At 46.4% G+C, this 15,212-nt stretch overlaps 1 protein-coding gene across 5 annotated transcripts in view; it reads right to left on the reverse strand.

The window, feature by feature from the left end:
• Positions 1-14,851, reverse strand: part of ADRA1A (adrenoceptor alpha 1A) — a 123,808-nt gene extending 108,957 nt beyond the window's left edge. For 4 of the 5 annotated variants that reach the window (XR_009495436.1, XM_024995490.2, XM_059888964.1 and 1 more), the window contains exons 1-2: positions 14,533-14,851; positions 11,755-13,292 (exon numbers count right to left, since the gene is read on the reverse strand). Coding sequence is in view for 4 of the 5 variants with exons in the window: in XM_024995490.2 (XP_024851258.1) it covers positions 11,755-12,637 (883 nt within the window). In the remaining variant the exon portion in view is untranslated. 5 annotated transcript variants of the gene reach the window in all.
• Positions 14,852-15,212: the final 361 nt, after the last annotated feature.

Raw genomic sequence — 15,212 nt, forward strand, 5'->3', positions numbered from 1 at the left:
AGCCATTTCAACATAAATACAGTTAGACATCACCTACCAAAATACAAAACTAAATTCCAGGTAGATGATAAATGATGCTCTAAAAGAACTAGGAGAAAATAGAGGTTATCTGAGTTACATGGGGGAAGATCTCTCCAAGGGTCCCCTACAAGGCACAATCCATGAAGAAACATTAAAATATGAGACTACATAAAAATTTTAAAAGTCTATGTATTTGTAAAAGGACAAAAAGGATAAAATGCAAAAAAAAAAAAAGAGAAGAATAGTTGCTAAATATGTATAAAGATTATAAAACTGTTAAATATCCCTCGTCTTTATTCCCTTTTTAGTAAACCTATACCTCTCTCTGCCTGCATGGAGGAGGAGGAGTATGTGGTTCAAAGGAGGGTCCCTTTTAGCCAGAAAAAGGAAGGGAAAGCTTTCTGTATCTGCCCTCCACAGGTGGACAGTGGGGGAAGTGGGGAAGGAGGAAGCGAAAAGAGAAAACCTGGGGTTCCCAAACTCCCCTCTTGACAAGCACTGCAGAGGCTGTTAAGACAGAGTTGGAAATGAAGGTGGCTTTTCCCACTCTCCATCCTGGCATCTGGGAGATGACACAAGAGGGCTATTACATCTGCTAAAGTCACAGCCCGTGTGGCTGGGTGCAGAAGAGTAGGTGTGGGTTGGCACAAATGTTTGGTGTGGTGTGGAGTGGTGTGGTGTGGTGTAGTATGGAGTGGTGTGGTGTGGTATGGTAAGGTGTGGTATGGTCTGGAGTGGTGTGGTGTGGTGAGGTATGGTGAGGTGTGGTGTGAGTGGTGTAAACTTGGAGGAACCCATAGGGCTCTCCATGCCTTCAGACAATGATGAAACATCATTGAGAATTTAGCTCAGGAGCCTGTGAACAGTGACCACGCGGGCTGTTACAAAGTGACTCCTTGGCCAATGGCAATAGAACAAGCATCACCCCAGCCAGGAATCAAATGGAGATAAAAAGATAAACCTATAATGACTTAAGAGGGCTGGGTCATTAGGTGGGGCAACTGTCCGTGGGTGAGCACCCTCAGACTCATCGGGGACAGCTGTGTGATGGCTAGAGACTGGCACCTGGGGCCAGCCACTAGACTAAAACAACATCCCCAGTGCCAGAAACTAAAAATCACCATGAGAGATCAACCTGCTGCTGCTGCTGCTAAGTCGCTTCAGTTATGTCTGACTCTGTGCGACCCCATAGACGGCAGCCCACCAGGCTTCCCCCTCCCTGGGATTCTCCAGGCAAGAATACTGGAGTGGGTTACCACTGCCTTCTCCAGAGAGATCAACCTAGGACCTGATAATTTCCTATCACCCAGTATCCCAATAACCATAACATGTGCCCCTGATTAACAATTTAGCATGCAAACCTGCAATGCTGAGTTATCCAAGAGATGCTGAGTACATAAAGATGCTGCTTAAATGATTGGATTTGACTGAACTTACTGGGTTTAACTAAAAGTGTGTGTGTGTGTGTGTGTGTGTGTGTGTGTGTGTGTGTGTGTGTGTGTGTCCGTCCATCCCCTGGGAGTTCATTAAAAAGATCACATCAGTTTTTGAAAAAGAAGCTGTATTTTCTCAGCATGTCTGAATACAGCATGAGAAAACTGGCAACTCAAGATATACAGTAATAAGTGATTAATATGATCAATGTATACAATAAACTTACAAATGGAAAAGAAGTAAAACTCAGTGGCTTAACAAAAAAGTGGCCAAAGAGCACAGATGAGCGATTTCACAATACAAAATTGAAATAGAAATGACTGATACGAGGGGAGTGGATTTCAAATATAAAAATATGGGGGGGACTTCAAATAGTAAAGAAAAATGCAGTTTCAAGATGAAAAGTCACTATACACATGTCCAGATGGAAAACCAAGTTAAAGGACTAAAAGACAGTAAACCTGTCCAATGGGGAAAATGCCTTAGGAAAAATCCTTCCGCCTGAACCTGCAACCACGAAATAAGAAAACACAGCAATACCTAGGTCACTAAGTGGTGTCTCTTTCGGAGTACTGACTTGCCTGTACACAGTTGGTTTAAAAGAGTCAGTTATTGTTCAAAGCTTTGTTAGAACTCATCGTAGACGTCTTCTGAGCCTGAGGCACATTCTTTGGAATATGATGGTAAATCTCCAATGACAGATTCGTCTTGTGGAAAGAGCCACAATTAATTTAAAGCCAAGTCTGGTTAGACTATTTGTGATCAGGGAAAGCTTTTCTCGTAAATCTGCTCTGAAGGCAATGACACAAGAGGCATTTGAGAACTCTGTGGCAGCTCGCGGAAATAAATATTTTCAACCTCGAGTGAGAAGGATCCTATTTGGCAAGGTATCTCTCACCTGTCCTGGGTCAATGTCTCCCAACTGGTCTAGCCAGTCTTCTTTTTGCTAAGCCTCTGATAACTTAACATATAAACTTGATCATGTCATCCTTGTTCCTGGTCATCTTCAAATAAAAACACAAACTCATAAAAATGACCCTTCAGTACAGTCTTATCAGAGTCTTTATCCATCTCATTCCCTCCAGTCTCCTTTTAGCCAATTAACAGCTCCTTGGTCTACAGATCTCAGCCCCAAAGATCAAGGTCAAGAGGGTCAAGCTCTCCTTCCCAGCAAGCCTATTCTACCCTCTCGCCCAGGGTCACTCTTATCCACAGTACATGTTTCCAAGGTACCACTCCATCCTCTTCCTTGTACACAATTTTGGCATTTTTATATGGTTATCTGATTCATGTCTGTCTCCTCATGGAGATTAGAAGCCTGCAGGAAGGCAAACACCGAGGTTGTTTTTACATGGTTACATTTCATAAACCCCAATATAAGGGACATTCTCGATAAGTAACTGGAAGATGAATGAGAAATGCTGCCTGATACAGTTGTGAGGAAGATGTACTGGAAGATGGTTGCAATAATCCCCTTATTCCTTTGCAAATCTGCTCTCCCACCAGGAGGTGAGTCTGTTTCCCTCCCCTTGAAGGTATACTGGCCTCGGTGACTTGGTTTTCCTGCAGAATGAGGCAGCAGTGACCCTGGGCCAGGTCTGGGTCTTGTGCTTCAGAAGCCTGGCAGTTTCTGCCCCGATTCTCTTGGAGAGAAGTGCCACACTGCAGGAGAGCTGGCTTCAACTACTGGGGAAAAGCGGCCACCAATTCTAACATCCCAACAGCCCAATAAACTAGACCTTGACTCATAACTGCCCTACAGTCACAAGCCATAGCAGGATTGTTGCCTTAAGTTACTAAATTTTGAGATGATTTGTGGTGCAGCAAGGGGCTTCCCCCATGGCTCAGCTGGTAAAGAACCTGTCTGGCAATGTAGGAGATGCAAGAGATGTGGGTTCAATCCCTGGGTCAAGAACATCCCCTAGAGAAGGAAATGATAATCCTTGGAAAAGAAAATAGCAACTCACTCCAGTATTCTTGCCTGGGAAATCCCATGGACAGAGGAGCCTAGGGGCCACAGTCTATGAGGTCACAAAGAGTTGGACACGACTTCACACACACACCTACCTATGTGATGCAGCTGCTGCTGCTGCTAAGTCACTTCAGTCATGTCCGACTCTGTGTGACCCCATAGACGGCAGCCCACCAGGCTCCCCGGTCCCTGGGATTCTCCAGGCAAGAACACTGGAGTGGGTTGCCATTTCCTTCTCCAATGCATGAAAGTGAAAAGTGAAAGAGAAGTTGCTCAGTCATGTCCGACTCTTCGCGATCCCATGGACTGCAGCCCACCAGGCTCCTCGGTCCATGGTATTTTCCAGGCAAGAGTACTGGAGTGGGGTGCCATCGCCTTCTCCAATGTCATTATGTGCACTCACCCCTTTTTCTTGTTACTTTTCACACAGCACCATCTGAAACTTGCTATGTATTGTGCAGTTTTTCAGCTCCACTAGGGCAAGGATTTGTCTTTATCTCCAGGAATTCTCTAGCTACCTGGCACATAGGAGATGCTCAATGAAGTTTTGCTGAATGAATAAATGACTATGCCTCACTGCTTCCACCTGGTAATCATCTTGCCTGCATTGCCTTCTCCTGGACACTGCATCTTAAAACATTCTCCCTCCTTACCATGTGCTGTCTTTTTTAAAAAAACATCTATAAACTTTTTCAAAATAAGTTATTTTTTAATTGGCCATACCATGTGGCACGTGAGATCTTAGTTCCCCGACCAGGAATCAAACCCACAGACTCTACAGTGGAAGCATGGCATCTTAACCAGTGGACTGCCAGGGAAGTTGCTGTACTGTTTTTTTTTTTTAATTTTAAAATAATTCTCAAATAGTAATGTCCATCTGAAGCATGGCTCAGCCAGTGCTCTCTCCTTTCATTCAGAGATAATGGCAATGGCTCAGTGCAATAATAATACTTATTTTGAATGTAAATCAGATGTGTTCAGAGTTCTGATGCGTATAACCAAGTGTTCAGTAAATGCTTCCCCCCTCATCCCCTTCTCTCTGATGCTTTCTTTTGCCCAGACCTCCAAAGGCATCCACTCTTCATGGCAACATCCCACATCAACATATGTCAGTAATGATCCGTGAAACATATGAATTCAGATAAGATGAACATTTATTGCCATTTGCTCTGTGCTAGGTGCTATATTAGGCAGCTGACCCATATAACATCCCATATTTTATGAAAAAAGAAAGCCTAGGTTGAAATCTCAGGTCAATACTTTCTCCATCCAGCACACTGCCTTTGGTACCAGTTGGCTCTAGACAAAAGAATGTAATAGGCAAAGATGAAACACACACTCCAGGTCCCAAGGTTCCTTGAGGCACAGTTTATACCCTTCCTTCTTTCATATGTTGAAGGCTGCTGCTGCTGCTAAGTCACTTCAGTCATGTCTGACTCTGTGCGACCCCATAGAAAGAAGCCCACCAGGCTCCCCCATCCCTGGGATTCTCCAGGCAAGAACACTGGAGTGGGTTGTCATTTCCTTCTCCAATGCATGAAAGTGAAAAGTGAAAGTTAAGTCACTCAGTCGTGTCCAACTCTTTGCGACACCATGGACTGCAGCCTACCAGGCTCCTCCATCCATGGGATTTTCCAGGCAAGAGTACTGGAGTTGGGTGCCATCGCCTTCTCTGATGTTGAAGGCTAACAACTTCAAATTCTTTTTATTTAGCTTCATGATCAAAACTTGTTTTCTAAGAACATTCACTCACTCTAGGACTTCCCTGGTGGTTCAGTGGCTAGGAATCCGCCTGCCAATGCATGGGACATGGGTTCAATCCCTGGTCCAGGAAGATCCCACATGCCTTGGAGCAACTGAGCCCTTTCTCTAGACCCCACGAGCTGCAACTACTGAAGACCGTGTGCCCTAGAGCCCATGCTCCACAACAAGAGAAGCCAATGCAAAGGGAAGCCCACTTACTGGAACTAGAGAAAGCCCCTGCACAGCAGAAAAGACCAAGCACAACCAAAAATAATAAAAATAAATAAGCAAAAATAAAATTTAAAAAATTCACTCTCGGGTATAAATGACTGATCATTACATCAAGTGTAATCTCCCTCCCCTGAAGGGGTCCTCAATTTCAAGCAAATATTTAGGATATGGGAAGAAGACAAGGCTAGCAAGACTTAGACTTGAAGGCAGAAAAGTCAGATTTCTACCTGTAATCAGGCTATTCAGCCCGGCAACCAACCCAGCCCTGGTGGGGAAGAACTGGGGAGAGAGTGAAGTGTGGAATCCATGGGGAGACAGAACCTTCTCACAAATCCAGAGGGGCCTTCAGCAATGAGATGGGAGGCCCCCCTCACCTGATTATCCTGGCTTGGTTCCTGCACACATGGGTGCTTCACCCTCAGCTTTGCACAGTACATCCACCCCTGCTTTGATTTTAGTTTCAAAGCCCTCTGTCCTCTGGCAGCTGAGGGCAAACCCATAAGCTCTCTTCCCAAGAGACTACTTGTCCTACTTAAGAGCTCATGTCCCTTGGGTATAATAATATAATGGCATATTTATTCTTCTCTCCACATTTTGCATGAAAAATGTACTTAAGATAGTTACTAAAAACAAGCAACGTCTCACTGATGGCTCATGAGATGCAGTGCAGTCTTCAAGTCCCTGCTAAGTCAACTGCGAGACATCTAGATGCTTCTGTAGTGATTTCCAGACATCATTCACTATTCTATTCTTTAGCATTTCTAATATCACTTTGAGGACCAATCTCATAGATTTGTGATCATTGTTTTCAATTTGTCTCCTTAACTAGACTGTGAGACCCTTGAGGGCAGAGTCTGTGCTTTGGTCAACTTTTTGTTCTAACACCGTGCCTGGCACTTATTATACAGCCAATCACTCTGGGAAGAAACAATGTCTTATTTGTTTGGTGTCAAAAAGAAACTGTGGACCATAGATTTGGTAGGTTTAGTGATCTTGTGCCCATTTTCAGTTATTCCCTGGTGGCTCAGAAGTTAAAGCGTCTGCCTGCAATGCAGGAGATGTGGGTTCGATCCCTGGTTTGAGAAGGTCCCCTGGAGAAGGAAATGGCAATCCACTCCAGTATTCTTGCCTGGAGAATCCTATGGACGGAGGAGTGCCCATTTTCATTTCAACATTACCAGCTTCCCAAGACAGCAGATACACAAGAGAAGCTCTGATAAGACCAGAGTCTCCTTTCCCCTAGATGGACTCAAGATCCAGTCTATCATGCTCATCTTCTTGGATAGCTAAGCCACCACTGGAAGTCCCAAACTCCCAGTCACCCATCCTTATCTGAGCTGTTCCCACCATGTGGCTCTGTATGACCCTTAATCCAATTTAGGAGCCTCAGGAGATGTGGTTCGATCCTTGGGTCGAGAAGATCCCCTGAAAGAGGAAATGTCAACTCACTCCAGTATTCTTTCCTGGATGATCCCATGGACAGAGGAGCCTAATGGGCCACAGTCTACGGAGTCACAAAGAGTCAGACATGACTGAGTGAGCGCATAAACAGCACAATCTGATCTAGCCTATGTTCCTTCACAGTCTCCCCTTCTTTACTTCAGCCCCTAGATATAATCAGTCATCAGCAACATTCCCTATCATTCCCAGCCTCGTAGCTGTGAGAGACCAGCATTCAGCCTTCTTGATTAGTCTTCCTTTAAATAAATGACCTTAAGTCTCAAACATGTCCTCAGGACCTCCTGGCAACTCTAGAAAATTTCCATAATCTATTTACTCTCTCAACTCAAAGACTGATCTTTCACATTTTCTTTTACTCCTCAAACTACCATCACTTCCTATTCCTTCCTCACTCTTAGTTGATGATCTTAATTACATTTTTTCTTTCCAACTCAATTTATTGAAAATAGGGAATAGAGATGCCACAGGACATTTTCATAAACACTTAGACATTTGGTTCATTTCTTTTTAATGATGAGAAGGGAACCCAAAGCAAGAGAAATTAAGCTGATGTGTACTTTCATCTGACTACAATTTGCTCCTGATGTATAAAGCAAGCCAGGCTGAAGCCATCAGCATTATCTATATCTAAAATTTAACTCTAACAATGATGCTGTTTGCTTGGTAGGAACATTTGCTTTTTTAAAACGAATGTTTTCTATTCTCTTAGTCATTCTGAAATTAAAATCAGCTTAGTTTTAAAAATACATAAATTTCATCAAATTTTGAGATGACCATGAGTCTTATTTCATGGAGAACATGCATGTATTTGGAAGTGATCTTGACCTTTCCCCTCCTTACCTACTGCCTCTGTGCCCATACACTCTGGCTTCCCCATCATTTTCAAACCCTCTTGTCTCCTCCCTTGCCTGTACCATCAGGATCTCTCTAGGCCATCATTTCCATCAGAAAATAAACATGATATCCTATCTCCCACCTTTGAAAATTTTCTCTAGATCCTTATAGCTACACTGCCTTTCCCTGTCCCACAGTCTAGCAAAACCCTTTCACTTCACCTTTCAGTCTCTCAAAAAAGTGCACAATCAGGCTTTCGTCTCCATCACTCCACTGAAACTACTGTCCTCAAAGAAAGTGTTAGTTGCTCAGTTATGTCCAACTCTTTGCGACCCAAGGGACTGTAGCCTGCCAGGCTCCTCTGTCCATGGGATTCTCCAGGCAAGAATACTGGAGTGGGTTGCCATTTCCTTCAGGACTTCCTCATATCATCAAAGACCTCTACAAGGCCAAGTCCATGGTGGATTCCCAGTCCTCCTCTGACTTGGTCTAGCAACTGCATGTGACAACTGATGACTCCCGCCTTCATGAAACATCTCCATTCAGTTTCCAGGACATCACCTTCTTTTACCTCCCTGGCCACTCCTTCTCAGTTTCTTTTGCTGATCATTTCTCTTCCTTTTCCTGACCCTCAAATATCAGGATCCAAGGCTCAGTCTTCATCTCTCGTTCCTCTCCACACTTTCTCACTTGCATATCTTTCCATTTCTGTGGAAATATGTGGATGTGTCCCAAGTTTGTATCATAAACTTGGATAAACATAAACAGCTTCCCCTCTTAGCTCCAAATACATGCATGTAACTGCCTACCTGACATATCTAATCGTGCATCTAATAGACACTTCTCAGCATGAACTGTATAAAATAAGCACTGTGCTTCATATTCCTGCCAACCCCTTACCACCCCATCATTCTTTAGTTTCTCCAGTATCAGGAAATACTACTATTTACCCAGTTTTTAGGGCCTAAAACCCAAGAGTTGTCTCTACTCCTCTCTTTTTTTTATATGCTATGTCCAAACTTGTCAGTTGTACCTCTGAAATAAGTGCCTATTGGGAGTACGTCAAGGCTGTATATTGTCACCCTGCTTATTTAACTTATATGCAGAGTACATCATGAGAAACGCTGGGCTGGAAGAAGCACAAGCTGGAATCAAGATTGCCGGGAGAAATATCAATAACCTCGGATATGCAGATGACACCACCCTTATGGCAGAAAGTGAAGAGGAGCTAAAGAGCCTCTTGATGAAAGAGGAGAGTGAAAAAGTTGGCTTAAAGCTCAACATTCAGAAAACTAAGATCATGGCATCTGGTCCCGTTACTTCATGGCAAATACATGGGGAAACAGTGGAAACAGTGGCTGACTTTATTTTTTTGAGCTCCCAAATCACTGCAGATGGTGATTGCAGCCATGAAATTAAAAGACACTTACTCCTTGGAAGGAAAGTTATGATCAATCTAGACAACATATTAAAAAAGCAGAGACATTACTTTGTCAACAAAGGTCCATCTAGTCAAGGCTATGGTTTTTCCAATAGTCATGTATGGATGTGAGAGTTGAACTATAAAGAAAGCTGAGCACCGAAGAATTGATGCTTTTGAACTGTGGTGTTGGAGAGGACTCTTGAGAGTCCCTTGCACTGCAGGATATCCAACCAGTCCATCCTAAAGGATATCAGTCCTGGATGTTCATTGGAAGGACTGATGTTGAAGCTGAAACTCCAATACTTTGGCCACCTGATGCAAAGAGCTGATTCATTTGAAAAGACCCTGATGCTGGAAAAGATTGAGGGCAGGAGGAGAAGGGGATGACAGAGGATGAGATGGTTGAATGGCATCACTGACTCAATGGACATGAGTTTGGGAGTTGGTGATGGACAGGGAGGCCTGGTCTGCTACGGTTCATGGGGTTGAAAAGAGTCGGATATGACTGACCAACTGAACTGAACTGGGATCACTTTGAACCAAGCCCACCTGTCTTACCTGAGTACAGGGCTTCCCCACTTTCCCCCCCTTGATGTCTCCAACAGTCTCCTAAGTGGTCTCCCTGTTTCAACTCTTATCTGGGAAACAGCCCTCACTCCTCCCAGTAGCCAGAACCATCCTTTAAAAATATAAGACCAGCCACTCAGGTGCTAAAGCCCCTCTGATTGGATGACTTCCCATCACAATTAGAATAATATGCAAATTCTACTTTGGCCTAAAAGACAGGTCAGGTTCCTTGCCAGCTCTGCACTGGGTATTGACTCTGCCCAGAAAACTCTTCCTCCTAGAATTTGCAAAGCTTGCTCCTCACTTCAGTCAGGTCTCTGCTCAAATATCACCTCTTCAGAGAGGAGTTTCCATGCCATTCACCACATTGTCATCCCAGTCTCTCTCTTATTATCCTGTTTACTTTTAAAATGGTGCTTGTTAATCCTTGACTTTTAAAGGTATATTTATTTGTTTTTGTCTATTTCTCCCCAAAGATTGCAAACATCTCAGTGCAAGGACTTTTCTGCCTTGTTCACCCTAAGTGTCTAGAACAAGTGCTTAATAAATACAGTACTTGACAGGTGAACAGATGCATAACTAAATGTGCAAACTTCAAGAGGAAGCGATGGGATGCAGATGATAGGTAAGGAGGCAGTGGCTCAGGTAAAGAAGGTTGTATAAATACAATCAAAGCTGTGATGTCATTCTAGAAGCAGAGAATGCAATAATGATGAAAGGCCAGAGAATGGACTTGGAAGGGCCTCTCAAGCAGCTGTGTTGGGTAGAAATTTCTGCAATGATGGAAATACTCTATATCTCTGCTGTTCAAAGCAGTAGCCACTGGCCACATGTGGCTGCCGAACACCTGAAATGGTCCAGTGGGACTAAGCAACTGAATACTAAATTTCTTTAATTTTAACTTACATTCAATAGACACATGGGGCTAGTGGTTATGACAGTAGACAGCAAAGCTTTAGAACCTGAAGAATTCCTTCCCCTGACTTGTGATTTTGGAATAATAACATATACCTCACTTAGTTATTGAGAGGACTAATGATATCAAATTGTCAATGTCTGAAACATAGTTAGTCCTCAAAAAATAATAGTGGCAATGACCACTCAGTGTTGCCAATAAAAGGACTTTCAGTACATGCCATGTAAATTGACCCTAAAGTACAGAAAGACTTTTATGACTTTTTATTGTAATTTTTTGTTCGCTTGAGCTACTGGATAACCAATGTGTGTGGGTCTACATTTGAGCTCACAAACTAAAAATAGTAAACAACCATTCTGGGGTGTCAGGAAGGCCTTCCAGAGGTAAATGATGAATCCAAGTGCATCAGCTTGCTGACACTTATAATGAACTAATTAGTTCTGACAACAGCTCATTCAGCATTTGTGAAAATTGGATCTGTAACATTACTGTTTGCTTTAATACTTAGCATTAAAATAAAGGGGAATGTATTTACTTATTGGAAATAGTATATTGAATTCTTTAAAGGTTAAACTGTTTTGGAGATATATTTTTTTCTTGCCAGTAGCTCGTTATAGTTTCTTCCACACAGAATCCAGAAAACAAAATGAACACAGATATAGAACATAAGCAGACCATTTTCACTAACCCTTAGGAATAATCTAATCTAATAATCAAATTGCACAAGTTTGTTCAGGATAAGCATCGTGCTTATTTTTAGGCCAAGAGAATTTGCAGTCCACAGCAGCAGAGATGAAAGTGACATTCCATTGCCCCTGCCTAAGTGCCTGGTGGAGGAGACTCAGAGACTTGAAATCCAAGGATGGATGTTTTTAAGTTAAACACAGGCTTAAAAGCATTAACAGAAGTTGATATTAAGAAGACCAATTAATCTGCATCGGTGGGAAACCACTTTGCAGTAGTCGAAAAAGTGCCCTAGGACTGAATATAAGTGAGATTGGAGCAGAAAGGGAATGAAAATTTACTTTTCTACAGGGAAGTCTTTCCTAACTGCCCTTCTAGCGTTGCCGTTTGAAATGCAGATCCTTTCTCGTCCACCCATGACTGTGAGTCTAGGATAGCAGAAGGGGAAGAGCTGATGTAAAGACTTACCAATGGGCATCACTAAGAAAAAAGGCAGCCAGCAGAGGACGAAGCAGCCGACCACGATGCCCAGCGTTTTGGCCGCTTTCTTCTCGCGGGAAAATTTGAGCAGTCTCACGGAGAAGTGCGTCTTGTTCTTGGCGCTGGTCACCCCGCTGCCTCCTACCTGGGCGTTTTTGCGATGGATGCGGAGCGTCACCTGCTCCGAGTCTGACTTGTCGGTCTTAAGGCCCGACTTGAGGCCCCGGCTCTCCCTCTTGGCCACGACGTAGACCCGGCAGTACATGACCAGGATGATGGTCAGCGGCACGTAGAAGGAGCCCAGAGCCGAGAAGAGCACGTAGCCCGGCTCCTCGTTGATCTGGCAGATGGTCTCGTCCTCCGGGGCCGGCTGCCTCCAGCCGAAGAGGGGCCCGATGGAGATGACCAAAGAGAGCGCCCAGACGCAGAGCAGGGCCATGAGGCCCCTCTTCTGGGTGACGATGGTGGGGTAGCGCAGAGGATAGCTCACGCCGATGTAGCGGTCGATGGAGATGATGCAGAGTCCCATGATGGAAGCCGTGCAGCACAGGACGTCCACCGCCGCCCAGACATTGCAGAAGACCCTGCCGAAGGCCCAGTAGCCCAAGATCTCGAAGATAGCGGAGAAGGGCAGCACCGTGGAAGTGAGGAGAAGGTCGGCCACCGCCAGGTTGACGATGTAGTAGTGTGTGACCGAGTGCAGGTGCCGGTGGCAGGCCACGGAAAGGATCACGAGGATGTTCCCCAGTACCCCGAAAAGGATGAGGCCCCCCAAGATCACCCCGAGCAGAATGGCCTTGGAAATGTTCACCGGTGGCGGCGGGTGGGTGCAGTTGGAGCTGTCGGAGGCATTTCCGGAGAGAAACACCATGGTCCCAGCCCCCCGGGGCCGGGGCCGGCAAAGTCCGGCTCTTGAGGGCCACCCCTCGGCGGGTGAGGAGGAGGGGAGCGAGGGAGCGGGGAGTCAAAAGCTCTCGGCTCCCAGGAGCCTTGTCTGCTGGGGTTGTCTGGGGGTAAGAGAGAACGTGCAGGGAGGAAGCAACCCCGGCCAGCCCGGGAAACCCTCAGTAGGCCATGCAAAGGGGTAGGGCTTTAAAGGCGACATGGCCAGGGGCTCGCGGAGCTGCCAGCCGACCCTCTCCACCCGTAGCGCTGGCCCGGGGCCCCAGCTCCCTCCCTATCCGAGCCTTAGCATGGAACTCTGGGAGACGTGATGCAAAATGCAATCCCAGAGTTATGGGAGTCCCCTTTCCTGCACTGTCCGCTCCGTCCGGGTGAGAAGTTTGAGCATTCTGCACATAATTGGAATTCAAAACTTCAGTCTTCCCCAACAAACCACAAGCAAGTACTGGTCTGCCGTCGACTCTCAAAGGCGGGGACCGTTGGCATCTGGGCGCTTCTCTCCACCCGCAGTTACACTCGGTGTGGCTGGATTCATGATAGATCGCGCAGGCCAAGGGGAAACGCGGATGTGAAATGTTCACCAAGCGCGAGATGGCTGCGGAGCGTAGTTTGCCAGCGTTGTCCTGAAAGAGCGCAAAGAAATGCAGAGTCTAAACCGGCCGCCGCGGGGAGCGAGGCCGTGCTAGACGCGGGGTCTGACCCGGCCGGGAGTCCCGCAGACTCTGAGATCCCGACCCGTCCTGCCGCAGCCCAGCGCGCGGGAGGGGACCGCTAGCTGTGCCCAACCTCTGGGCACCTGCCCTGGCGCGCTCCTCCTCGCGGCCTCTGGCGGTTTTCAAGGACCGAGGCAAACACACCCCAAGCTCTAGCACGGCCGGCGTGAAATTAAAATCTGAAATTAAATTAATTTAAATCTAGCTTGAAATTAAAATCTAGCCCGAGTGGCGCGATTTGAGGCTGAAGGGTTTGCCGCGCCGAGCCAAGCTGGTGGAAACCCGGAGGATCTACCCGGTGGCCACTTGCACAGGTTGCTTCGCAGTCACCTGGAGGGGGCGGCCTGGGAGAGGGAGTCGCCGAGACCCGGGGACCGCAGAGGCAGTGCCACGCGCACGCTCACGCCAGAGGAATTCACACTTGAGTGTGCGGAGCGCACCGGTCTGTCGACCAGCCAAGCCAGCCTGAAAGCCGGGTCCGAAGCAAAGCCCTCGGGACACAACGAGGGCTGAACCCGACTCTAGGAAAGGTCCGAGAGTCCTTTCCGAGTCACAGGATCAGGGGTCCCGGAGGACTCGAGCCTCTAGCCACGCCCAGGAGGGCCCTGGGGGTTCCGGGGAGGAGTGGGAGCAGGGAGCATCGCTAAGCCTAAGGGGCTTTGCTGGCGGCAGTCACTGCGGATTTTGTAGGCGTAAAAATCAAGCCGGCGGCCAGGGGACGCCTCGTATTTATTTTCCGAGCCGAGGGCCACCGTCTGCGTAAGAAAGGTAGATTTCCATAGCTGCGAGCGGACCACAGGGACTCCGGTGGGAATGCGGGGGAGTGGGGACCCACTTTGCGGCTGGGCCCCGAGGCGGGATTCCCTCGGCAAAGGCTTCTGTGAAAATCTCAAGTTCTAGAGCTCACAGGTGATAACAGAACGCAAGCAACTGCAGAAACCCGTTTCCCCTTACCGCGGAGAGATAAATACGCTGTTAAAAACACACTTGTTAACTAGGAGATAAGTTCCCAGAATACAGGAGGGAAACGCGGTGGGGTGGGGAAGAGGGGTGAAAGACGGAGCAGGAGCTTGGGGAAAGTGGGAGTAGGGTCTCGCCTAGAGGCCCCGGGAGGTTTGCCCTCACCCGCCCGGCCCTGCAGCGCACTCACCTGGAGCGCGGATGCAGAGCCACTGGTGCGCGCGCGCCGCGAGAAGTGGAGCGGCCCGCGGTCCCCCGAGCAACTCCGCCGCCGCCTCCCTGCGGGGAGAGGGGACTGTCTCTCCCACCAAACAGTTCCCGGTCGTTTTGCACCCGCTGACTCACCCCTCTACCAGAGACGTCTTTAAGATCCTGGCTCACAGACGCTTTACCTGGAAATTTTAACAATAAAGAAAACAGAAAAAGAAAAAAAAAAAAAAATACAGTCAAGCAATAACTCCACCTTCGCCCTTTTAATATTCAGCTCCCCTACATCAGCAAAGACTGGCAAGGAACTTTGCGGCTCTCGCTGACGTAAAACAGTCAGTAGCCCCGGCTAGTACCGTAATCTCCTGCTGTTACCGTATTACTCGGCGGTAATAGGCCCTATGCGCCCACTAAATTTTGTTTGGTTTTGTTTTATTTTTTAATTTTTGGCTTTTGCCTTTTTACTTTGAGTGAATTAGGTTCTCGCTTTACTTTAAGAAAGTGTGTGAGAGGAGAGGAGGAAGCGGGGAGAAGGAATTTTTTCATTTGTAGTAAATAACTTCTTTACATGCTCTGATTTTAAAAATAAAGAAAAATAGACATTTGCCAGACAAGTATTACAGTGCGTATGATGTGTTCAAAGAAATGCCCAGTAGATTTACT

Source organism: Bos taurus, chromosome 8 (genome assembly GCF_002263795.3).
Source record: "Bos taurus isolate L1 Dominette 01449 registration number 42190680 breed Hereford chromosome 8, ARS-UCD2.0, whole genome shotgun sequence".
Taxonomy (NCBI): domain Eukaryota; kingdom Metazoa; phylum Chordata; class Mammalia; order Artiodactyla; family Bovidae; genus Bos; species Bos taurus.